The sequence below is a fragment of the Diabrotica virgifera genome, chromosome 3, assembly GCF_917563875.1.
Source record: "Diabrotica virgifera virgifera chromosome 3, PGI_DIABVI_V3a".
NCBI classification, from domain to species: Eukaryota; Metazoa; Arthropoda; class Insecta; order Coleoptera; family Chrysomelidae; genus Diabrotica; species Diabrotica virgifera.
Window position 1 is genome coordinate 154145314 of NC_065445.1, and position 25562 is coordinate 154170875.

The window sequence follows — 25562 nt, forward strand, 5'->3', positions numbered from 1 at the left end:
TCATCCGTCTATGGTTGGTAATAAGGTATATTTTAAGTAATATTGGTAATGTTGTTTAATGCACCATTTTGGTTTTTTTGGGATGTAAAGAAAATAAAAACACAAAATATAAAAAATGCAGGCATTTTCTAATACCTTTAAAAGCACCATCAATACATTAAATTTATACAAAACATCTTTAACATAAATTCTGGCTTTTATATTAAAATTAGATTTTTTAAATTTACATATTTTTTGTTAAAAAGGTGATAAAAAATGAGCGCGTGTGTTTTTTAAAGGTGGAATATCAATATTTGACGGTAATCTGAGATGCGTTTATAAATTTCACATCAGGTAATTTTGTTTAAGTCCTTATTTATGTAATTATATAAATTTAAATACCTGATATGATGTCAAAATAGTTTACTTTTTATATAGGTAAAAAAACATAACCAGTCCGACTCTTTGAGCAACCATTGCACGCAGGCACTTTTTATAGTCGCTTCAGTTGTCTTATGCAACGCTTAAGGTTGCCTAGGCAACGTCAAGACAACTCAAAAATCGTCCACCAAATTAGTGCAGAATTGGGTCGTCTTCTAGGCAATAACAACGTTGTAACAAAACGTTGCCACGCGGTAGACAACGTTGTCGCGTCGACAAATTGCTACTTGGGCACTGATTGTCCTGGTTGACTAATTTATATGTTTAGAAAATAAGAATTAGCCGACTTTTGTTCCAATTTAGATTTACGTTTAGACTTACATTTTTAGCAATATAAAAGACCGAAATGCAGATAACAACATTTATATTTCTCATAGAATCAACATTGAAAAATATCAATTCCTTATCTTATCTTTATCTATTTAATGATGAAAAATGAAAGATCCTGTTTCAACACATGTTAGAACAATAAACAATCCTTTCAAAAATTATGTTAAATAGAAAACTTTCCGTAAAATTTTTCCATACCTTCATAACTACCTACTTATTTAGGGGTGAGTTGAGCTCCTGCAGATATTTCGCGGAAATAAACAAAAACTCCATATTTCGCATTTATCGCATTTATGTTCAAAATTTCGCCGAAATTCGCATCTATTTCGTAAAAACGAAAATTCCGTACCCCTAATAATAATCATGGACGTATGTTTTTTCTGTCACTTCAGGGTTAATGCATTAGAGCGAATTCGACAAATTATGACGCACTGAAAGAAGGGTTTGGGATAAACTGTATGAATATTTACCAGTGAGATTTCACTATTTTTAATAAGTTTCTATGTTGAAAACTTGAAAAGGTTCGATAATAGACTTAGGAATGAAATTTTGGAAAATTACTAAAATTTCCACATAATAAAATAGAAGATCAGTATGGTAAAATATTATTGTATATTTCTATTCATATCTATAACATTTATGTAACTATAATAAGTAACACATATATATGTTTTGTTACCAATATCACATCTTTATATCATTCGAGTATTCTCCATTTTGATTTCATTAAGTAAGATATATATCCTTATCAATTCTGCAAAGAATAAAGTCAAAATGGACCTATTTTAAAGCTTTTCATGCCAGTTGAATATATTGACATTCAAGTCATAGTGCGGTGGACAGTTACGTTGCCTTCAAAATAATTGTCGAAACTACCATACCTCGCTTTTATTATTGGTAAGCTATTTCTGTATTTGAATCTGTCGTATTCTGGATTCGTCGAGGGTTTTCCTCTACTTCCGAAACGCAAAAGTCGGTTTGTAGCTGAACCAGGAGGCAACACCTGAAAAATACACAGTAAATGTACCTAAATAAATTGTGATCCTAAACTATAAACTATTACAAAAAATTTATTGGAAAAAATCCTTTGTAAAAGGTATAAAATTTTATTAAAATCCCTTTAAAGGCTACATCACAGAACGTTTTCGATTTTAATAAAAAATCATCATCAGTGTTTTATTAGACCTAAAAGTAAGTATAACCGTTTTAATCAATGCAAAGTTGATATTTAAAATTTGTCTAAGGTTAAAGCAGATTGGTTATACTTACAGGTTGAATTCCAGCTGAGCCACCAAAGAAATACTAGGATGAAAACCCTTTAAATGTTGTGTAGTTGCATTACAGGTACATAGTTGTTTGAAACTCCATAGGATGGATATAAATAAAAAAGAATAATGCCCTTGGCCCTTAGGTAAGGTATGGACCTTCCCAATACGTGGGATGTAAATTGAGTTGGTTACATTACGACAATTTAATGGCAACTAAATAGGGCTTTTCATAGATTGTCATTTTTTCAGCTTTTTTCGTATGTTGTATAATGCGTGTATAACATTAATATAAACGGAATATACAACATATGACAGAAGCTCGAAACAAATATATTAATGTATATTAATAGCTCGTGTATATTAATATTATACACGGATTATACAACATATGACATAAGCTCAAGACAAATGACTGTGAATGAAAAACCCTCTGAAAATTAAGTGATGTTTCTGAAAGTTGTAAAAAACAAACTGACAATGTGACGTTGAGGTTACCCAGTATTACTACAGCCAACTAGTTGTAATAAAAGATTTATTAAAATTATAACAGTAATAACAAACAACAACAAAGTTGTGGCTTTAATCATTTTAATTACATTTACCGTAAAATTATATAAGATGTGGACTATAAAATAATTTTATAATGACCGTTGGGGTAAATGAAGTATGAGCCAGAATGTATGCAATCATCCATGCTTAATTCAAAAAGGAATTTGATTTATTAATATTAGCGAATAACAGATCCAGTTATGTTAAAGGGCATCTGGTACCAAATAATTAATAAATTATGTGAAAATTTACTAAGATGTTTTATTTAGGTATATGAATTAGTTGATGATTGTGGTTAGTATTTGAAATTGATTAAAAATACAAGCAGGCCTAACTGTGTTGATAAATGATTAATTTTTACTTAAAATTAAAAAGAGGTTGTTGGTTTAATTGTACTAATTGATGTGACTGAAAGTAAAATAGAGAGACTGTAATATGTGTGAGTCTGATATCAAAGTAGTGATGAAATTAAGATAAGTAGTGTAATTAGAAGAAGAAAACTGTTATGATAAAGTAAAATGTAGGCTAATTAGTTAGGTATAGAGTTACGTGACCTTCAATTCTCATTTCTTAAATTAATTTTTGTGACACATATTTTTGAATTAAACATTAGAAAAAGAAAAAGATAAAGATGTGTCTAATCAGATTATTTTGATTGTGGGGGAGTTGAATAATCTTACTGGGTGTTAAAATTAAAAGTGAAAACAAACAATTTTTTTTTCTTTTCCTTGTGGATTTTTTTAATTGTATTTAATTTTATTTAATTTTATTTATATTATTTTACACGCCTCTCGATTTTTGAGGTACCTAAGCCAAATAGGATTTTGGGCACGTGAAAACACCGTGCCGAGCGAAACGAAGTATTCACTTCAATAAAACCTACCTGAAGGACTGTGTTCAAAAACTTTGTCTGCTTTTCTGGAGATGTGGGGTTATTAATAACAATCATTGCTTTGTGTTTTCTTTCCAAATCAGCGTTCTTTCGCATGAGCGATTTTGCTTTTTTGTTGAGCAATTCTTGAGCTTCAGGATAGTGAGCTAGAGCCTCGTTAAGATCAGCTTTACTCAAGACAAATAGGTTTGAGTATCCTTGAGACCTGTAATAATAGATCATTAATAGGGGAATCAATATAGAGCGAAAACATGCATTGTTTCGAAAAAATTCAAACAAGATTATATTTTTCTAAAAAAAATTTTGTTAGTTTATATACATATTAAAGTAAAAAGTTCTACTCACAGATTTCGCCGCTAATTATTTATTAATTGTGTAAAACATAACAATTGTTTTGTATAAATAATTTTAAAAATATCGTTGAATTCATCATTTAACATATTTTGATTAAATATGTTTCTATTTTGTTTCTGACTCTGCTGAATCCGAATATGGCATTACGATTTGAAAATTCTTATACAGAAGCTCTTATACAGTATGTCTGCGTAGCTAGGAACCATATGGGAAACATTTTTATTATCAATTTTACGAAAAAAAATTATTCTTCACAAAATGCTCTGCATAGTCTAAAATCCAAAACTCAGCCATCAGATATCAAACTTTATCAATTTTATCAATCAAAAAAATGTTTGTCAAAAATATGAATTTCGTTAAAGAGTAATAGACCTGGATCCCGCGTAAGAAAAAAAAGTTGATTAATAGCAAGCTGAAAATTTGTTAATAGCTTAACGGTGTCTAGTCGGACAAACATTGATGCACGGGAACACTGAAACAGGGGAAGTTTTAACGGTGGAGCTTGATAAACGTGTCGTCCTGACAAGTTTGTGATGGTGAAAAATAGCAAGTTGTTTTTAAATTTATTCAATAGCCAACGTTATATAATATATGAAAAAATGTTTGTCCGACAAAAAGGTTGGGCATTTTAACGAGTCCGACACGTAGAACATGTCACATCACAGGAACTATGTTGGTGATGAATAGCAGTCTGATTTTTGCATGAGAGTTTAATGAAAGGTTAAAAAAGCAATTGGAAGTTCTGTCGGACAAAATGAATGGGAAATTTTCCTAGTCGGACATTCCAAACATGTAACATATAGACAAAAATGTTGGTGATAAATAGCAAGCTAATTTTGATTTGTTTATGTTCAAATTATATTTTGTAACGCAAAAAGTTATATGTCGGACAAAAAGTTTGGGCAAATCGAAGGAAATAAATAAAAAACATTTTTTCAGAATGACTTAAGTCACATATTGATAAAGCTATTTTAGTTGTATGTATATTATTATTTATATTCACATATTTGCATGTGCATATATATACATGCACACTCCGAAAACAGTGAGGTAAGTATCAATACATGTATATATTGCAAAACAATTATTTTTTTGGGTGGAGTTTGTTCTAGATATTCTCAAAATGACAATAAAAAATGTCAAAGAACATGTGAAAGCAATCTCTTAGGGTTTTCTAATTAGGCGCATCAGAAAGTACGGAAAATTTCCTACAAAAAACGTTGTATACATTTTTTTCCATACTCAAATCTTAACCCTGTAAACGACATTGAAAAATGTGAAGAGTCTAACTTCGGTGCTTATAAGGATAGACGTAAATATGACACATTATGCTTAGAAGTATGTATTAGAAGGCTGCATTTGTCAGTGTGACACTTTGTGCTATACAAAGTAGTATTTGAAAGTACATGGTCTCTGAGTTTCTGTTTGCCACGTGTGTTGGAAATTAAAATTTATATTAACTATGGGGTGTTTTTGTGTCTATTTTTGAGTGTCAACAGTTTAAATTTTAAGTCGCCAAATCAAAAGTGAAACCATTCAACGGAACATTTTTGAGTAATTTTCGAACATTTTACAAAGTTAGTAAAATACTTGGTCATCAATTCAATGAGGTTCAGTTGCCAGATAATTGTGAAAGTTCTATTGAATATCATTCTTCGTGCTATAATGCTTTGCTTGATTGAAAAAGGGTACCTAAATAAATTATTACTAAAATTGTGTAACGTAATTTTTCTCAACTTTCTACAAATGAAATAATAATGTAATTAATATGTCACATGGCAACAAATAATTTGCTGCCAAAATAAATCGATTAGTTTAAATTTGAAGTTACGATTGCAATTTATTATGAATTATTGTCAAAAGTGACAGTTTTTCTTAAATGGAAATATTTTCATAGACATAAGGGTAGACAGGGAATACAGTGCAAAAAGTCGATAGGTGGTCTATCTATCTCTTTTAACAAAGCGATCTCGCGCATGTGGCAGACAAAGATAGCTAGACCACTCAATCCATAATATAATCTTAAGATCAAACGAACTTACCTGAAGTGATGTTCGATCTTGATTATATGAGGCCTCATCGAAATAAATAAATGATTTTGTAGTACCTCCGCCTATGGCTATTTCCACAATATTTTAAAGCGTAATTGAAACTTCCCTGCCTCCTGCTTCTCTCCTCACATATCCCGACGCGGCTGATCTCAGTCTATTTGAAAGTTGTTGTTGCAACATATGGGTATTTTTCGAAATTGTTAGGGTGGGTTGGGACTTATTTATTTCGATGAGGCCTCATATAATCAAGATCGAACATCACTTCAGGTAAGTTCGTTTGATCTTAAGATTATATTCGGCCTCATCTCATAAATAAATGATTTTGTAGATGTTTAAAGTCGTTGCAACAACTTTATTATAATAATTTACAACATATTGCTATGCGTAAATTATAAAGTTAGTATCTAAAAATGCCCTGAGGCAGTTAGTTAACACTATGCCAATAACCTAAGGTATTAGGTTTTATCCAACCTTAAACTAAAATTATATTAAAAAATCCTTACAAGTATTATAGTTCTTACCATAAATCAGGTTCTTTTACATATTTTAAAATCGTATTTGCAAATTCTTTATTACAAACTAAGGGGCTATTGTAAATTTTTGCAAATGTCTTAGAATTTTGCGTCCAACCTGCCGCCAATCTTATAGTGTCAAAACTGGCTCATTTTCTAGCTGCCGCAGATATTGCGGCGTGGTGTGTGCTGTGTGCTTTAAATTGACTTATATCCAGGCCACTCTGTTGTAGAATAAACTTGATCCATCTGCCAATGGTTTGTGGAGTGGCCTTATGAAAGGGTTTCTTATGAGTCAGCAATAAGGCTCTGCATGATCTTCTTAAATCTTTTATCTTTTCCAGATGCATTTTAAGGGCTCTTGCTACACAAATATCTGGATCCTTCTCAAAAAATGGTAAGACAAGAAAGGGTTTAGTTTTATTAATAGTTGTTGTTTTTGTTCTATCAGAGATTTTAATTTCAATTTTACCGTCATGCTCTATTATATTATCAATGTCAATAAGACTTAAAATTTTTATTCTGTAACCAGTTGCAAGGGCCATTAAGGTGACTAATTATTTGTAAGAATTTCAAGTGAAATGGTATTATTTTCAAGAGTTCGCAAATACTTCAGAGCTATGCATGGATCCCAGGTATTTTCATACCGCGGTAAAGGTCGTCTTAAAGTGAAAATACCTTTAAAAAATCTCTTTTCTATAATCCTGTCCTAGTTCTGGGCCTGCTATATAAGCGATCGCCGATCTGTACGTATTTAGCTACCCATAAGCTGCCCCCTTTTTAAAGTGAAGGGTCAAAAACTCTAAGACACTTGGCCCAGTAACTTCATATGGATTAGTGTTAACCTTAGAAAAGAATTCCCACCATAATCTAAGTCCTAAATTATATTGTTTTAATGTGGAAGGAGTTATTGAACATAAACATATATCTAAAGAGTCATTTGGCACATCTCCCCTTAACAGAGCTTTCCTGATAATCTCCCTGCCATCAGGGAAAGGTTTTTCCACAGAGGGTGAAGCATTCTGTTAAAAGAAAGTAAAAGTCTGTTAGGTTTAAAAATCAACGGCTCACTTATTAATAAGGACTGAAAAATTGGAAACCATGGTAGGGAGTTCCAAAGGGGAACAACAACTATTCCTACTGCTTTGTTTTCTATAATTTTCTGAAGTACTCTCAATACTAAGGAAAAAGGAGGAAATGCATAAAAATCAAGAGAGCCCTAATCTACTGTAAAAGCATCAATATTTGATGCTTCTGGATCCCGTTTCCATGATATAAAAATAGGACATTTTTTATTTAATCTGCTAGCAAAAAGATCAATATTAGGTTTACCAAATATATCTACTATTTTTTTAAAAGAGTCCTTTGACAAACCACTCCGTCTCTTTGTTAACCTGGCGAGACGATTTATCTGCCTCACGGTTATCTTTAGAATTTATATATAACAAATAAATAAGTATTTCTTTGCTCACACCACATCCAAATCTGCCTTGTAATCGAATTTAATTTTTCGAACCGGACACTGTCCATTCTATTGATACAAGAGATCGCTGTAGTATTATCTATGCGACACAAGATGTTACAATCTGATAGTTCTGATGCAAAACGTTTTATGCCAAAAAGTAATGCGAGAAGCTCTAAATAATTTATGTGGTGTTCCTTTTCATTCTCAGATCAATGCTAAATATTTATGACGTTCAAATAATTTTGTGTGTAAAAAAGCAAATTTTATAGCCGGGCAAGCGGAAACAAGAGTTCCAAAATTTTTTGCAAATTTCCTAATTTTACATTCCGGTAATCGCAAAAAATATTGAAGCATTTTTAGAATCTTCAATTTTTTGCTGTTGGGTAATGTTACTGTCAAATTATTGGAGTCTAAAGTAAACCCTAAATATGTGCACACATTCGTAGAGGTAATGTTGGTTTTAGTCTGATTAATTAAATGGTAAGCATATCTTAAATCAATTTTTGACATGAAACAACCTTGAAATATAAGTCTGACCACTACTTTATTACCTTCTATCTTAAAATGTGGATTTTCAACAAATCTAAATTTATTTAGATTTAAAATAAGACGGTATGATCCATCTGATTTTGGAATTGCAAAAACCTTCGAAATATATTGATCATCACTATGATCAACTATAGATATTGCACCACTAAGCATTAATTTATTTATAAGGTTTGTAATAATTCTTACCTCTTTAGTTGACCTCTTATCCTCAGAAGCAACAATTGTTTGTTTTCGCTTCTTTACAGGTGGGATAACCATACCTTTTATGTATTTTAATACTTGTTGTTGAAACCTTTGATAAAAAAAAAAAAAAAACGACCACATACCTCGCTAACCTCATGTTCTGTCCCTTGGTTTAATAACGACGTCTTCTGTCGTTCTGGTAACTCTCTTTTCTCTTTTTTACCTTCAATTGCTGCCCTGATTTTTCCAACTTTTTCGCCGTCTTGACCTTGTTGTCAAGATCATTTCCAAAAAGATTTTCAGTTCTTGGTGTGTCCTTTAGCACCTCTCATATCTTTATTTAAATTATTGGCTATTAATTCTCGTCGTAAAATTGACTCAGAATTATGAATATTTGCCAATATAAGCGGCTGGCATTGCTAAGTAGCTTAATATGCTCTTTATTTCCTGTCTCCTTTTCACTAAGCATGTTTGTTAGGGCTATTCCTATAGCCGCCATACTAGCACCAACTTGTTGCTGAAGAAGTACCCAACGAGTCACTTACTGCTATTTTTACTTCCGGATATTCATTTGGAGGAGCCACAAGCTTGCAATTTTCTGGAGGCAGATATTTGCTTGTAAGGTCTTTGCGGATATCTTTCTCTAGTCCAGAAGTTAAAATATGAGCTCATCGGGCGGCAATATCTGTTTGTATGGGTCTTGCAAATGACATATGTCATCGCCCAGAATTGATAGAATATCTTCTTGCAATCCAAAAGGCACACTACCTTCTATCTGACTTGAAACCCAAACATGAATTTCAAACCCTATGCTTCAAACCCTTGTTTGTCACTACAAACAGCAAGGTATTATTATTTTCAATAATTGTTATCACAAACAATATTCATTATCAATAGGTTAGTATATCTCCTCTACAAAATTTGTTATCCCAACAAATATTTTGTCCTGAATATTTGCCATCACAAACAAATATTTACTTGGATAATTTTCAAAAGAAAAGCAGAACGAGAAAAAAAAATATTTTATCCTGAATATTTGTCATCACAAACAAATATTAATTTCTTCTGCATAAATTTTATCAGATGGTATGAACTATACTATTGACGATATTTGTCATCACAAACAAATATTTACTTGGATAATTTTCAAAAGAAAAGCAGAAAGAAAAAAAAATTATTTTGTCCTGAATATTTGTCAACACAAACAAATATTTACTTGGATAATTTTCAAAAAGAAAGGCAGAAGAGAGAAAAAAAAAATATTTTGTCCTGAATATTTGTCATCACAAACAAATATCAATTTCTTCTGCATACTTTTTATCAGACGGTATTAACTATACTATTGACGATATTTGTCATCACAAACAAATATTTACTTGGATAATTTCCAAAAGGAAAAGAAGAAAGAGAGAGAAAATGTTTTGTCCTGAATATTTGTCATCACAAACAAATATTTACTTGGATAGTCTCCAAAAAGAAAAGCAGAAAAAGAGAAAATAAAAATATTAAATATTCCAGTATTGTCAATATTCGTCATCACAGACAAATAATAAATGTAAATACCTACTTCGGTCAGGTGTCCACACAAACTCCTTATATAATATCCTAATAGTAGAAGTGGATATTTGGTATTTGTAGCAATAGTTTTTTATTTATAAATGCGATAATAATTTAGGTGAGTAATGCATAATCAACAGAATATTATTATTACAACGTACCTTCACTTTCATTCCGCTCCGTATTCGAAATTTCTGTCTGGTTACTGTCAAGAATATCAGTCGCACTATTTTCATAAGACGAAATGCGTTTGGAACGATGTATTCGCTTGTTTTTAATAGCATCTAATCTCTTTTCCAGACTTTTTTAGATCTTATATATTCCTCTGTCTGATGATAGACTTCTTTTTCGTTTTTCTCCCTGCTTAGGCATTGTTTTCCGGTAATTTGTTGTTGAAATCACTACTAATTTACTAATAATTAATTTACGCAGTGTGAACCTATAGCACAATAAACGAAGACTGAGATCAGCCGCGTCGGGATATGTGAGGAGAGAAGCAGGAGGCAGGGAAGTTTCAATTACGCTTTAAAATATTGTGGAAATAGCCATAGGCGGAGGTACTACAAAATCATTTATTTATGAGATGAGGCCGAATATAATTTGCCTGATCTACTATAAATGTATTACAGTGAGGTATCTAAATGATGTTGACATAAATCGAAAGATATCGATTGTAATTGATTGCAGGTACTTTTGACATAGAATAATCACCCCTTATTGAAATTTAAAAAATATATTTTTTAAATTGTCCGACTACAAAATCTACCCCTTATTTTTTTCCGACAACAGTCATTCTTGGTAAGGAATAATTTACTTAATTAAATTTCGTCTTTGTCGGAAAGCTATTTATCACCAGCATTTTTGTCTATATCTTACCTGTTTAGAATGTCCGACTACGAAAACTTCCCATTAATTTTGTCGGACAGAACTTCCAATTGCTTTTTTAACCTTTCATTAAACTCTCATGCAAAAATCAGACTGCTATTCATCACCAACATAATTCCTGTGATGTGACATGTTCTACGTGTCGGACTCGTTAAAATGCCCAACATTTTTGTCGGACAAACATTTTCGCATAGATTACATAACGTTGGCTATCGAATAAACTTAAAAACAACTTGCTATTTTTCACAATCATAAACTTGTCAGGACAACACGTTTATCATGCTCCACAGTTAAAACTTCCCCTGTTCCAGTGTTCCCGTGCATCAAAGTTTGTCCGACTAGACACCGTTAAGCTATTAACAAATTTTCAGCTTGCTATTAATCAACTTTTCTTTCTTACGCGGGGTCCAGGTCTATAAAGTACAGGGTTATTCACTATATTTTGACCCCCCTCAAAAAAATGTAAAATACAAAAGTTATTCGACTTTTAAATTATGATATTTTGGCATATATATCGTATTAGTGACTTCATCCATTTGGACGTGATGACGTAATAGACTATTTTTTTAAATAGGGATAGGGGTCGAGTGCTAGCTCATTTGAAAAGTTATTCAATTCCCTATTAAGTAATATAAACATTAACATGATTAATTATACAGGGTGTCCAAAAAATTTTTTAATTAAATTGATTGACACAAAAAGAAGAATGTATGTAATTTATTTAATTCAAAATACATTCTGCTGCTGTCAGAAAACAGAAATAAATGTTTATTGAACAAATAAGCATTACTTTTCACTTAAATTCAATGTTCAAGTTGCCACCTATCTGCCTCTTGGCAGTTTGAACATTGAATTTAAGCAAAAATCAATGTTTATTTGTGCAATAAACTTTTATTTCTGTTTTCTGACGGCAGCAGAATGTATTTTGAATTAAATAAATTACATACGTTCTTCTTTTTGTCAACTAATTTAATTAAAAAATTTTTATAATTATATTGTATTAATTTATTATTTTTTATAATTAATCATGTTAATATTTATATTACTGAATAGGGAATTGAATAACCTTTCAAATGAGCTAGCAGTCGACCCCTAATCCTATTTAAAAAAATAGTCGATTACGTCATCACGCCCAAATGGATGATGCCACTAATACGATATATATGCCAAAAAATCATAATTTAAAAATCGAATAACTTTTGTACTTTACATTTTTTTCTAATTCTGCAAATAAAGCAGTTTACAGGGGGGTCAAAATATAGTGAATGACCCTGTACATATCTTTATGTTTTAATATACAATTACATCCTTCTAATTGAAAAATTTTTTTTTAATCTTTTCTCAAATTATGGATACCCATCTTCATTTTATTACAATTATGATAACTATTTTATTATCAATTTAACGAAAAAAGTTATTTTTGATAAAATACTATACCCTGTCTAAAATCTAATATACAACCATCAGATATCAAACTTTTTCAATTTTATACGAGGTGTGTAAAAAAATATGAATTTCGCTTAACAGTTAAGTGCCTTTATAGTTCACAATATTTCAATTAGAAGGATGTAATTGGGCATTGGAACATAGTTTTTAATTCCAGATAACTTTTCTTAATAACAATTTTGGATATTGTGAAATAAAAAGGTACTTTACTATTGAGTGAAATTGATATTTCTTGACATACCTCGTATAAAATTAATAAAATTTGATATCTGATAGTTACATCTTAGATTCTACACGATGCAGAGTATTTTATATAGAATAACTTTTTTTCGTAACACTGAATAATGAGTTATCAATAGGTTCCATGTTACGCAGACATAATTTATAAGAGCTCAAAAAAAAGTTTGTTGAACATTTGTTATTGTTGAACCTTATTATTAAATGTATTTTGGTAAGTTTTACAGAAAAAAGTTTTGATCACTTTGTGTAAACATTTTTTAGCTGGTAATTTTCGTTTTTTGTATTACATTTTTTTATCTGTCTTAATTTTCTCAAAAAGAAATTGTTTTTTTTTTCATTTCTAAAGTAAAATAATTAAGAGCATTTTAAAGAAAACAATTTTAAAAAAACACCTATAAAATTGTAATAAGTCTGTTCAAACTTGAGAAATACCGTCTTAAAGTGGTAGTAATTCTCTAAAACTACGAAGTTTTCAAAAATTACATTTTTTGAGACGTCGCGTCGGTCGTATCATTTGAATTAAATTTTTGAGATTTTTTTTTTAATGAAACATCGTTTAGTAAGATGTTTGAAAGGTAAGTTGCAGTGGCGTAGCGTAGTGGGGGCGGCAGGGGCGGCCCGCCACGGGCGGCACTTTTTAGGGGGCGGCAAAATTTAACAATAAATAATAAAAATATTTTGTAAATATTTGAACCATTTTATATTTTTATCGCAACTACAAATTCGGACCGATTGAAAGGAGCACGGAATTTTTCATTACATACTTATTTTGTGACGAATTCGGGGAATTCCTTTTCTTTGAATGATATTTTGTAGCGACTGGCAACAACGTCTATAGTCTATACTGACTTGTGGGAATTCCCCGTTTATGACAACCATCCGCACAACTTTTTTCGGCACTTTAGAACGTTGCCTATTCTTTTTTTTTTTTTCATCGACACATCGTTGGGAAGTTCTGATAGCAGCTACAGGCAAAAGAAGGATTCAAGACACGCGGTGGAGTGCAAGAGGCGATGCCGTAAATGTGACATGGCATCATTACAAAGACATTCTCGTCACTTTGGAAAAACTGACAGGGGCAGGTGAAAGCTTAAACACTAGGACAGATGCAGGTGCTTTACTAGTTTCGATGCAGTCATTTTCCTTTCTTTGTTTTTTGGGCCTGTGGCAACCGGTGCTACATGAAGTGAATGATGTACAAAAATACAAACAAGGGGACTTGACATAAGATTGTGCGCTCAGAAAGTAAATGCTTTGCAGATGATATTGACAGAGAAAAGAGAGGAATGGGCAAATGGCGCTGTAGGTTATACAAAAATATGTGTGAAGAACTTGGAATTTCCATAAAACCTCGGAGGTGCATAACAAGAAAGCATATTTTCGATGACGGAAAAATGAGTTAAGACGAAAGCTGTTTTCTTCGTTAGATAGAGTTATTGTAGAAATTTGTGAGCATTTTCAACAGCAACAGAATTTAACGGATAAGTTTGTTTATCTAACGCCTGCTATATTATTAGATTCAGACAACACTGAATGTAATCTAGACTACGCATCTGACGAAATTGACGAGCACGGTTTCAAGCTGGAAAAACTTCGACTGCGGACTTTCGTTGCTGTTACAGGCAACGAAATTGATTAATGCAGACTCACTTGAATTATTTAAATTTATTGTTAAATCCAAGCTGAAAGATACTCTGCCCAATATTTTAATAATGTTCCGAATATTTTTCACAGTTGCTATAAGCAATGCCAGCTGTGAGAAGAATTTTTCAAAATTGAAAATGAAAGATATTTAAGATCGACAATAATAATAGGTACTCTAAGGTCTAAGACTAACTAATTTGGCTATTTTGTCTATTGAGCAAGAGGTGTGTGATGCGATAGACATTTATGGTGCAATAAAAGACTTTGCTCTTAAAAAAAGTAGACGTATAAATTTTTAATTGTAGACGGAAGTTTTGTTTTTAATTCTAACAAATACTCATATTACTTTTCAATAAAAATAAAAATATAACATTATAGTTTCGTTCTACATATATTCCATATTCTATTTTTTTTTTTAATTCTAATTAAAAATTGATTTTAAATTTTGTCGATCGTCAAGGTATATACCCTATTCCACGAACATACGCCTGTTTTGGATTACTTCGACAACGAATATTTTACTGTGCAAAATAAGAAGAACGAAAGTAAATTGCAAATTACATTGTTGTTTATAGGAATAATTATTAGCGCCATTTTCTTTCGTACTTCTTATGTTGCACAGTAAAATATTCGTTGTCGAAGTAATCCAAAACAGGCGTATGTTCGTGGAATGACCCATACCTAATCTTAAGTGATAGGTACCTAAGTTATATCAATGTATCTAATTGGTTAAAATAAAAGAATTTTTGTATTAATAAACGTGATTGTAAAACTTAGATAAACTTTTTTATTTAAAATCTAACCTGTATAATGCAAAATAATGATGACTGTTCTCGCCGAAAAGTTCTCTATAATTAATGTATGTAATGTTATACAATAAATTGAAATACCTAAATAAGAGGGCGGCATAATTGTCTTCCGCCCCGGGCGGCCGAGACTCACGCTACGCCACTGGTAAGTTGTGCAAATTTGAGAGTTTTATAGGTAAAATTGTATTAGTTACACACTTTAAAATAATTTTTAAACAAAATTCATAAAGTCTCACTTTCCGCCCACACCGTACTTAAATTTTATTTCTTTTTATTATAACCATAAAACTCGGGAAACATGCTGTACTACAAAGGTAATGAAGATAACACCAACAACGGAGTTGGTTTTATAAAAAACAAGAGAATCGTTAGATACATACAATCCACCAAGGGTATATCAGACAGAGTAGCCTACATTATGCTTAAATTAAAAAGAACGTCGTTGAAAATTACGATTGAATTGAAGATATTGAAAACTTCTATAAAGAAATAACACTCGCTGTGGAAGAAAACAAAACTAAATTGACGCTAATAATTGAAGACTTCAATGCCAAATTAGGGGGAAGAATAGACGAAGACGAACACAGAATAGGACAATATGGATACGACGAAAGAAATAATAGAGAACATACATTAATGAACTACTTGGAGGAGAGACAAGTTTTTGCTATGAACTCGTTTTCTAACAAAAAATCGCAAAGAAAGTGGACATCGATAAGTCCCAACGGCAATACTAAAAACGAAATAGATTACATCTTTACAACACAAAAAGCCATCATCAAAGATGTTACAGTACTGAATCGTTTCTCAACCGGTAGTGACCATAGACTTGTCAGAGCCAAACTCAGCATTAATAGCCAATTCGAAACAAAAAAGAAAATGGAAAATAGATCGAAACTAGATATGGGAAAACTTAAGAAAGCAAAAGAGGAATATAAACAAAAAATAAGGGAAAGTATACCGGCCACTAGAGATTTGGAAAACAAAAATATCGATGAAATAAATCAGCTATTAACCGATACATTAGCAAAGGCGGGAAAAGAGGTAGCACAAACAAGAATAGAAAAGGGAAACTATATATCTCAGGAAACAAAAAACCTCATGAGCAAAAGAAAAACATTAATAGAACAAGATAAGAGAAACACAGTAGATTACAAAGAGGTAAACAAAGCTATCAGAAGGAACATCAAGGAAAGTTAAAGGAGAGTACAGGAAGAAAAAATAGAAAAAACCATTGAACAAAATAAAAATATGAAGTGCTTAAAACCACAGCTTGGAAGCATACAGATTAATAGTATAAAGAACAAAGAAGGCATAGAGACCAATAATATAGAAGAAATTTTACAAATAACACAAGAATATTATAAAAACCTCTACAATACAAAACAGAAACCAACACAAGAAATCCTTAAGCAACTACAAATAAAAATAAAAAATGTCAATTTCGACTTACAACCAGAAATCAGTAAGAATGAGATAAAAAGACACTCAAGAAGATGAAGAATGATAAATCGCCAGGAAAAGACGGGATAACTGTAGAAATGCTAAAAAATGGTGGGAAAACAACTAGAGAAGTTTTGTACACACTTATGAATAAAATATTACAAAACAAATACCTAACACTTGGAATGAAGCAGTAACATTGTTACTATTTAAGAAAGGAAATAAAAAGGATCTAATGAATTACAGACCCATAACTTTACTAAATGTGATGTACAAACTGTTAACCAAGATATTAACAAACAGATTAGCAACTAAATTAGATGGATACCAGGCAAGAAAACAAGCCGGATTTAGAAAGAGCTTCAGTACAAGTGACCACCTTTTAACGATGAAGATATTAATCGAAAAAGCTAACGAATATCATATCCCGCTATTCATGGCATTTATTGACTTCGAAAAAGCATTTGATAGTGTGGAACACTGGGCAGTAAAGAATTCCCTACAAAACAGCAGAATAGACTACAGATATACCGACTTAATTACAAATATATATAATAAGGCAACAACAACTATTAAGCTAATGAAACAAACGGAGCCTATTAACATAAACCGAGGATTAAGACAAGGAGATACCATCTCGCCCAAGCTATTCAACCAAGCGCTAGAAGATGTGTTCAAACAACTGCACTGGGATGGCTTGGGTATAACATAAACGGGCAATATCTGAATCACTTACGATATGCTGATGATATTGTATTAATAGCAGAAAGAAGTGAAGAATTACAAAGAATGATGGAAGAACTAGATAGAGAATCGACAAAGATAGGACTGAAGATGAATTACAGTAAAACAAAAACCATGACCGATCAACAAGAAGAACTAGTAATTACAGTGGCACAAACAAAAATAGAACAAGTAAAAGAGTATATATATCTAGGACAAATCACTAGATTAAATAAAGAAAATCAGACCGAAGAAAATAACGAGAAGAATAAGATGGGCCTGGGCATCATTCGGAAAACTGTCTTATATTTTAAAGAACAGAAAATACCCGCAATACCTAAAAACAAGAGTCTTCAATCAATGTATACTCCCTGTTTTAATATATGTCTCAGACATGGACGTTTACAAAAGAAAATATGGAAAAAATAGCAAAGACAGAAAGAGCCATGGAAAGCCAAATGCTGAACATTAAACTATCAGACAGGAAAAGAAACGAATGGATCCGTAACAAAACAAAAGTGAAAGATGTCTCTACCCAAGTAGCAAGGCTTAAATGGAAGTTCGCCGGACACACCCTACGGCAGAAGGATGAAAGATGGACTAAGATGATTATACATTGGAGACCGTGGAACCACAAACGAAAAAGGGGAAGGCCACAGATGCGATGGTCAGATGACCTGAAGAAACACACTGGGTCAAAATGGATGCAAATTGCCCAAGATAGAGAGGCATGGAAGAAGAAAGAGGAGGCCTATATCCAAGAATGGATGTTTAGGGCTGATTAGATAAATAAATAGCCATAAGATATATTAATTGTTCTTTTTTCATGTCCGATTTGTAAAATTTCATTTTATCCGTTAGTTAAAGAATTATATTAAAATAACTCAACCGTGCATGTCGCCGAACGCTAGTTTACAGTGCGCCAGTGTTTGTGAGAAGGTATTGTTTAAACGCTATAGATGTAATTTTAGAAAAATTATTATGTAAGATTTTTTTATAAAATTTTCTGAATTTTTCAATGTCAAGTCAGTTTTTTTCTAAGATTTATATTTTCGCAGTTATTTAAGAAAAAAAACAATTAATTTCGCAGTTCATTTCTTTAATAAAAAATCAAGCACCCACTTCTAGAGTATAACTTTTTGATATGTTGTTTATTAAACATTTCTTAATCAAATTACAAAAGTTCTATCTTGTTTGATTTTTTCCGAAGTCAAAATCTCTATTGACTCCCCTATAAGGTAGTGTAACAGACCTGAAATAATTTACAGCAATTTATTCATTACCCTAATTTGTCCATTTATTTTCGAAAATCATTATAGGGCAGTCAATGAGGGTATTTGGCTCCGAATTCCATCCTACTACATCGATTTACTTGATATTTTTACAGTAAGCACAACTAAAATAACAGAAACGGTGGATTTTAGGTGTATAATGCTACCAATACTTTTTGTAGTGCTTGAAAAGACCTTTAAAATGAGCAATATTATATGTCAATAACATTCAAACTAAGCGACATATGCTGCAAAAAAATTGACGACTAATGTATTTTAAGAAAAAATGAGAAGTATATTTAACCCCTGATCCACCAGAATCTAAATGCATCGTTTTACTTCTACAATACGGATTAAAAAGTATAAGTTGAACGGGTTTAAAATGAATGGTTTTTGAAAAAAAAATAAGATCAAATTATAGAGCACATTTTTAAATTTTCTTAAAAATCTTCCCTTTTCTCCATGTAACTTTAAAATGATATATCCTTTCCTAATATGACCTAATATATCCTTTTCCTAATAGGTCTAATATGACCTTTCCCTTGTGTAACTAATCGCATTAATTTATATTTTTCATTTCTTAGTATCTACGTAACCTAAGTAGCTTACTTTTCTTTCCTTCATAGTGTTGAGTATTTCTTTTTCCTTTTTCTTAATATTTCCGTGTTTGTTACGTGTTGTGTCCGCAAGGAGTATTGTAACGTTTGCATATCTGAGATTATTCACTAATGTACTTTTAATTGATATGCCTTTATTATTGAGAACATACGAAACCCTCTATTCCACTGACCTTTTTAGCCAAGAAACGGTTGAAACTGCCCAGTAGCTCTTCTAGTGCCTCTTTAAACATTTCTTCTTAGCACATATTTAAAAAGTAGAGGAGATAGTACCGAGATAGATCCTTGTCGTACTCCTCTTCTTATTGGAATCTCTTTAGATTTTTGTTGCTCTACTCGAATTATGGCTTTCTGATACCGGTATTTTGTAATGATTCTCACATCCTGATCATATATTTCTATATTAGTCCAAGTAATGAAGCTTAAAATAGTACAAAACCTCGCAATTTTTACAGAATGGATCGATTTGCCTGAAAATTTGAGAATAATTAGTGGATAATCCAAGAATAAAAATCTATATGATGTCAAAAGACGCTTTTACCATTTGGGTGGTTGCCACCACATCTTGGGGGTGTAAATTTTTTATTATATTTTGAACGCAAAAGTTGGTAAAAACATTAATTATAAGCAAAAAACGTTCTATACATTTTTTGATAAAATTAATAGTTTTCGACTTATTCGCTATCGAAAGTGTTAGTTTTATATCGAAAAAATCAATGTTTTAATAAGTTTTCTGCTAATAACTCCAAAAGTTTTCGTTTTATTAAAACAACTTTACTTAACAAAAATGTACCTTTTGAAAAAATAAACAAATCCGTTTTTTTTATTCCTTTAAAACCAATAGCAATCGAGCTATACTTTATTATATGTTAGCTCTTCTTGGTTAAATGCTAAATATTGTAGTTTCAAAGTCAAAAGACGGGAAAACTATACATTTTTCGAGGATAACTTGTTCAAACTAATTTAAGGCATTTAAAAATATCTATCTCCAGAAATAAAAAAAAGTATCTAGCTCAAAAATTAAGTGACTTATAAAGAAAAGAATGCCAGTCCCTATTTTTTTCGGCAAAAAACTGATCGGAAGCAACCCCCTAATCACCATCCTAATTAAAATTGGTCATTTTGACCTTATTTGGTCTTCTTTATTTATGTATTATTAATAGGTTCTAGAAGTTTGACCGGCTTAGAGTGATTAGTTTTAAAAAAAATGGAGTTAAAAGCGAATAACGAATTTTTGTAGTTTGGAAAAAAATGGGATTTTCTTCAGAATATAAAGATTAGCGTCAGCGATACGAAAAAATGTTTAAACATGAAATTGTAGCTTATTTAATTTCCAAGAACTTGGTTTGCAAAATTTTTTTCTGTGGCAAAAATTGAGTGAGCAATTGACAATTAAAACTTGTAATAACATGCAAAACCACCTTTACCAACCCTTTCAAAGTCACCTCTTTTGCGACTGAGGATTTTAAAACGATTTAATACTAATATACTTAGACACCTTGTAAAAACCTACAAAATTCTTTTTTAACAAACTTTCTAAGATAAAAATAAAAAAGGTATGGTTAAAAAATCAATATATTTTTTTGAAAAGAAAAGGAGAAATCCAATTGGAAGCAGAATAATGTAAGTTAGCGGTGTTTTTAGTCATTGACCTTATTCATTCTTCTTTATTTATGTATTAATAATAGATTCTAGAAGTTTGACTGCCTTAGAATAATTAGTTTTAAAAAAACTGGAGTTAAAAGCGAATAAGAAATTTTTGTAGTTTGGTAAAAAATACCATTTTCTTCAGAATAGAAAGATTAGCATCAGAGGCACAAAAAATGTTTAAATATGAAATTGTAGGTTATTTAACTCCCAAGAATTTGGTTTGAAAAATTTTTTCTACGGCAAAAATTGTGTGAATCGTAAATGAGTATATCGAAAAACATTGATTTTTTCGATATAAAACTAACGCTTTCGATAGCGAATAAATCGAAAACTTTTAATTTTATCAAAAAAAATGTATAGAACATTTTTTGCTTAGAATGAACGTTTTTATCAACTTGTTTTTATCAACTTTTGTGGTCAAAATATAATAAAAAATTTCCACCCCCGAGATGGGGTGGCAATCACCCCCAAGGTAAAAGCGCCCTTTGGCATCATATACATTTTGATCCTTGGATAATCCACTACTTATTCTCAAATCTCCAAGCAAATCGATACAATCTGTAAAAATTGCGAGGTGAAAAGCTTCGGTTCCTGGACTATATGTCATTTATAATGTTCTTGTTTATTTTTTTATACGTCATGGATTACTGCTAATCACTTAAGGTACCTTTTTGCACGATTGATCATTTTTGACTGTTTACCGTGACAGATTTTACGTCAGTAGGTGACATTTACTAGCAACTCGACGGTAAGTAATCCAACTCGACGGTAAGCACTCCAACTCGACGGTAAGTAATTCACTTACCGTCGAGTTAAAAAATCTCCTAATTTTAATTTATTTTTTGAAAGAATAAAGAAAACTAACGAATTATTTATTAATATTGAAACTTATGGTACAATTTGTTAAATTATTTAATGAAATCCCACTTGTTCGCACCATTTTTTAAAACTTTGGTAGGTATTTTGATAACGGATTTTGGATTTTTCGGGAATAATTGCGGAACACCCTTCTTCCCAAGCCCGTTCAATTTCTTCAAATTCACTTTCGCTCATCTTTTAATTTATAATAATCAAAATTGTACTTAAAATTATTGACAACTAAATAAAAACTCAATTCTCCATTGTTGTTATGCACCCTAGTTCAGCGTTTCTCAACGTTTTACCATTTGCGCCCCAATTTTCCATAATTATATTCACCGCGCCCCCCCCCCTCGTTCAATAACAATATATCTATGCAAAATAATATACCTTGAGCAGCATGAAACCTAATAAACTAAAAAAACATTGGGAAACGCTTCATAGTGAGTACATTAACAAACCCCGAGAATTCTTCGAGTTGAAATTAAAATGGCGTGAAAAGCTAAAATTAGTTTTAATAAAAACTTTGACTGTGAATGAAATAGCTTTACTTGCTCTTATAAAGTCTGATATTAAATAGCCAGATCTAAAAAGTCTAACACTATTGGTGAAGATCTTATATTACCAACTGCAATCAAAATTGTAGAAACTGTGTTTGGAGATAATTTTGCTAAAAAACTGGGGTGTATACCTCTATCAAATGATACTGTTGCCCGCCGAATTGGTGATATAGCTGAATATGTACAGGATCAGCTAATCAGGAAGTTGCGTGAAAAGCTGTTTTCGATTCAGCTTGATGAGGCAACAGTAGCAATAAATATGCTCATTTTATTGCCTACGTTCGATTTTGTGATGGCAGATCAGTAGTAGAACTACTTTTCTGCAAACCAATAGAATTGATAGCAAAGTCGCTTGAATTATTTGCTATGTTAAATGATTATATAAATGAAGCAAAATAGAGACACTGTATGATCAACAGAGAAGCTCTGGCTCGAATATTGTGCTAACTACGGTTGTAACAATAGTTAATTATCTACATAAAAATGAGACCTTTGAAAACTAGAATCTTTTCTGTACTTTGCAAAGATATGGATGCAGTACATTCAGCATTATTATTTTATTGTGAGGCAAGCTGGTTATTACGTGGGAAATTTTTACAACGTGTTTTGAATTAAGACATGAAATCGCCATTTTTCTAGAAGAAGAAAAGAGGCCGCAAGCCTAGATGTTTCACAATGGTTTATTTTTGATAAAATTGAGTTACTTGGTTGATATATTCGAGAAACTAAATATTTTGAACTTACAACTTCAAGGGCCCAATACACATATATTTGATACGAATGATAAAGTTACCGCTTTATGTAGAAAATTGAAATTGTGGAGCAGAAATTTAAAGCAAAAAACCTAGAAATATTTGAAAATGTGGATGAATGTTTTAAAACTTACCAGGCTGAAGAACAACACGTGAAAGTTGTTTTTGTAACCATTGAAAATCATTTAGCAATGCTGACAAAAAATTTTAAAAGATATTTTTTTGCCGACGACCAATTAATACGTACCTAATAGTTATGAGTGGGTCGGGAATCCGTTTCAAATTAAACCCGAAGAGCTCTCTACTGCAGAAGAAGAAACCTTCATAGACTTCACAGCAAATGCTCAAATCAAGAAACAGTTTAATATTAGAGCCCTCTTTGAATTTTGGGCAGGGGTAAATGATGAGTTTTCTGCACTGAAAATCAGAGCGTTCCGTATACTATCACCGTTTTCACCATCCTACCTTTGCGAAACAGGATTTTCCGCGATGGCTGCTTTAAAGACCAAATATAGATCGCAGCTAAATATAGAGAAAGAACTGAGAGCGTCTATTTCTAATATTACACCCTGTTTCGATAAGCTTTGCTCTGCAAAACAGGCCCAAGGAAGTCACTAATTTACATTAAAGTTGTTGATTTAGTATTCAGTGCTCATAACTATGTATAGCTTCTTGTTCATGGGTATTTTATTTTTTTGTTTGTCAGAATTTTGTTTTGCTTTGATTTTAGTAAATTAGTCAATGTTTTAGGTGTTTTTTTTATATTTTCACGCCCCCCCCATTGCTAAATGCGCGCCCCCCTAGGGGGGCGCGCCCCACAGGTTGAGAATCACTGCCCTAGTTACTACCTAACAACCAAAGTATATATCTTGATAAAATGAATGAAACTAGTCAATATGACGAAAATGTTTAATTTCATAATTTATAATGGTATCAATCGTGCAAAAAACGTTATAAGCATATCGAACGTTAAGGGTAACCGATCTCAGGCAATAATTGGAGTCGTAGCTCCGCTCCTCCTCCAAACAATTGTCTTCGATCGGTATAAAACCCTTACCGTTCTCCATACCTAATATACTAATGCTATGCTAAACAGATGTAAAAAATATATATTACAAAAAATATACATACAACAGATAGGGAAAAATTTCAGAACTGTAAACTGTAATATAAATATATTAAATGAGAAGCAATTACTAAATCTCATTTAATGGAATACAAATGAAATGGAACATAAATAAACTGGTAAAAAGAAAAAATGACATTACCTTACATCTGCGGTTCTTCTATTCATTCCCGGTATTCCCAAAAGACTTATTTCTCCAAAAACAGATCCCTCTGATAATGTGGCAAGGACTTCGTTATCATTTGGACCTATTACCTAAATATTGAAAAATAAAATAAAAAAGTTAATATAGTAGTCCCATTTTATCTTTGCCCATGTGGCACGATTCATTTTCAAAAAAATGAAATCAAAACATAAAGTGAAACGTAGGTACACCGATGTGTATAGTATATAGTATACAGTATACAGTATAAAAAATGTATATTATACACATTGACGTTCGTTTCACTTTATGTTTTGACTTGTTAAGCTTTGTCCATAAAATTGTATAATTTTCAGTGACAATAAAGCATATTTTTATACCTGAACTTTTCCTGACTGCACTATATACATTTCCTTCCCAACATCTCCTTTTTTGCAAATGATATCTGAGGGCAAGTACAGTACAGATTTCAATTGCAGCACCAGTTCTCTAAGAAGAGCTTCGTCGCAATCAGCAAACAATTTGACTTTGCTCAGAGTTTGGATATGAACGTTTATAGCAATGTCCGTTTTCATCTTGTGGGGTAGGCAATCCATTATAGTGTTTTCATCTAAAAAGAATTTTATCACATTGACTTCATAAAGGACCCAGCAGAAACTCAAAAAGACTCAATGGGCGCGTAGCTCCAAAAAACCATGGTTTTAAGATATAAGCCTCTGAAGTTATAGGTACAGTGAGGACGTTTTAGTTGGAATAAATTCATTTTCTCGAGAATGGGCAACTCTGGAGATAAATTACGAATCAGGACGACTTTTATTTTTAAATTATAATTTTTTGGCATATATATCATACAAGTGACGTCATCCACCTGGGCGCGATGACGCAATTGATGATTTTTTTAAATAAACATAGGGGTCGTGTGATAGCTCATTTGAAAGGTTATTAAATTCACTATTCAATAATATAAACGTTCACAATATTATTTATACCCCAAAAATTTTTTTTAATTAAATTAATTGAGACAAAAAGAAGAATGTATATAATTTATTTAATTCGAAATACACTTTACTGTTTTCCGAAAACAGGAAAAATGTTTATTTGATAAATAAATATTGTTTTTCGCTTAAATTCAATATTATTAAAGCTGCCACCCACCTGCCTCTTAGCAGTTTGAACATTTAATTTAAGCGAAAGGGGTCGTGTGATAGCTCATTTGAAAGGTTATTTAATTCTCAATTCACTAATATAAGCATTAACATAATTATT

The 25562-nt window shown here is 31.5% G+C and overlaps 1 protein-coding gene across 1 annotated transcript; it reads right to left on the reverse strand.

Annotated features, from left to right (window-relative positions):
- Positions 1-1341: 1341 nt before the first annotated feature.
- LOC126882136 (cyclic nucleotide-gated channel rod photoreceptor subunit alpha-like) lies at positions 1342-24932 on the reverse strand. Its single transcript, XM_050646984.1, has 4 exons — positions 24677-24932; positions 24297-24409; positions 3451-3664; positions 1342-1753 (listed from the first exon to the last, which is right to left on the reverse strand). Exons 1-4 carry the CDS (start codon positions 24890-24892, stop codon positions 1571-1573), a joined length of 726 nt encoding a protein of 241 aa, XP_050502941.1. The 5' UTR covers positions 24893-24932; the 3' UTR covers positions 1342-1570.
- Positions 24933-25562: the final 630 nt, after the last annotated feature.

Excerpts from the sequence above, each read along its gene's own strand:
- LOC126882136 (XM_050646984.1), bottom strand. The coding sequence starts at position 24,892 with ATGGATTGCCTACCCCACAAGATGAAAACGGACATTGCTATAAACGTT. Across the intron at positions 3,665-24,296 it reads AGAAGAACCGCAGATGTAAG|GTCTCAAGGATACTCAAACC; the intron begins GTAATGTCATTT and ends CTATTATTACAG. Across the intron at positions 1,754-3,450 it reads TTTTGAACACAGTCCTTCAG|GTGTTGCCTCCTGGTTCAGC; the intron begins GTAGGTTTTATT and ends TGTATTTTTCAG.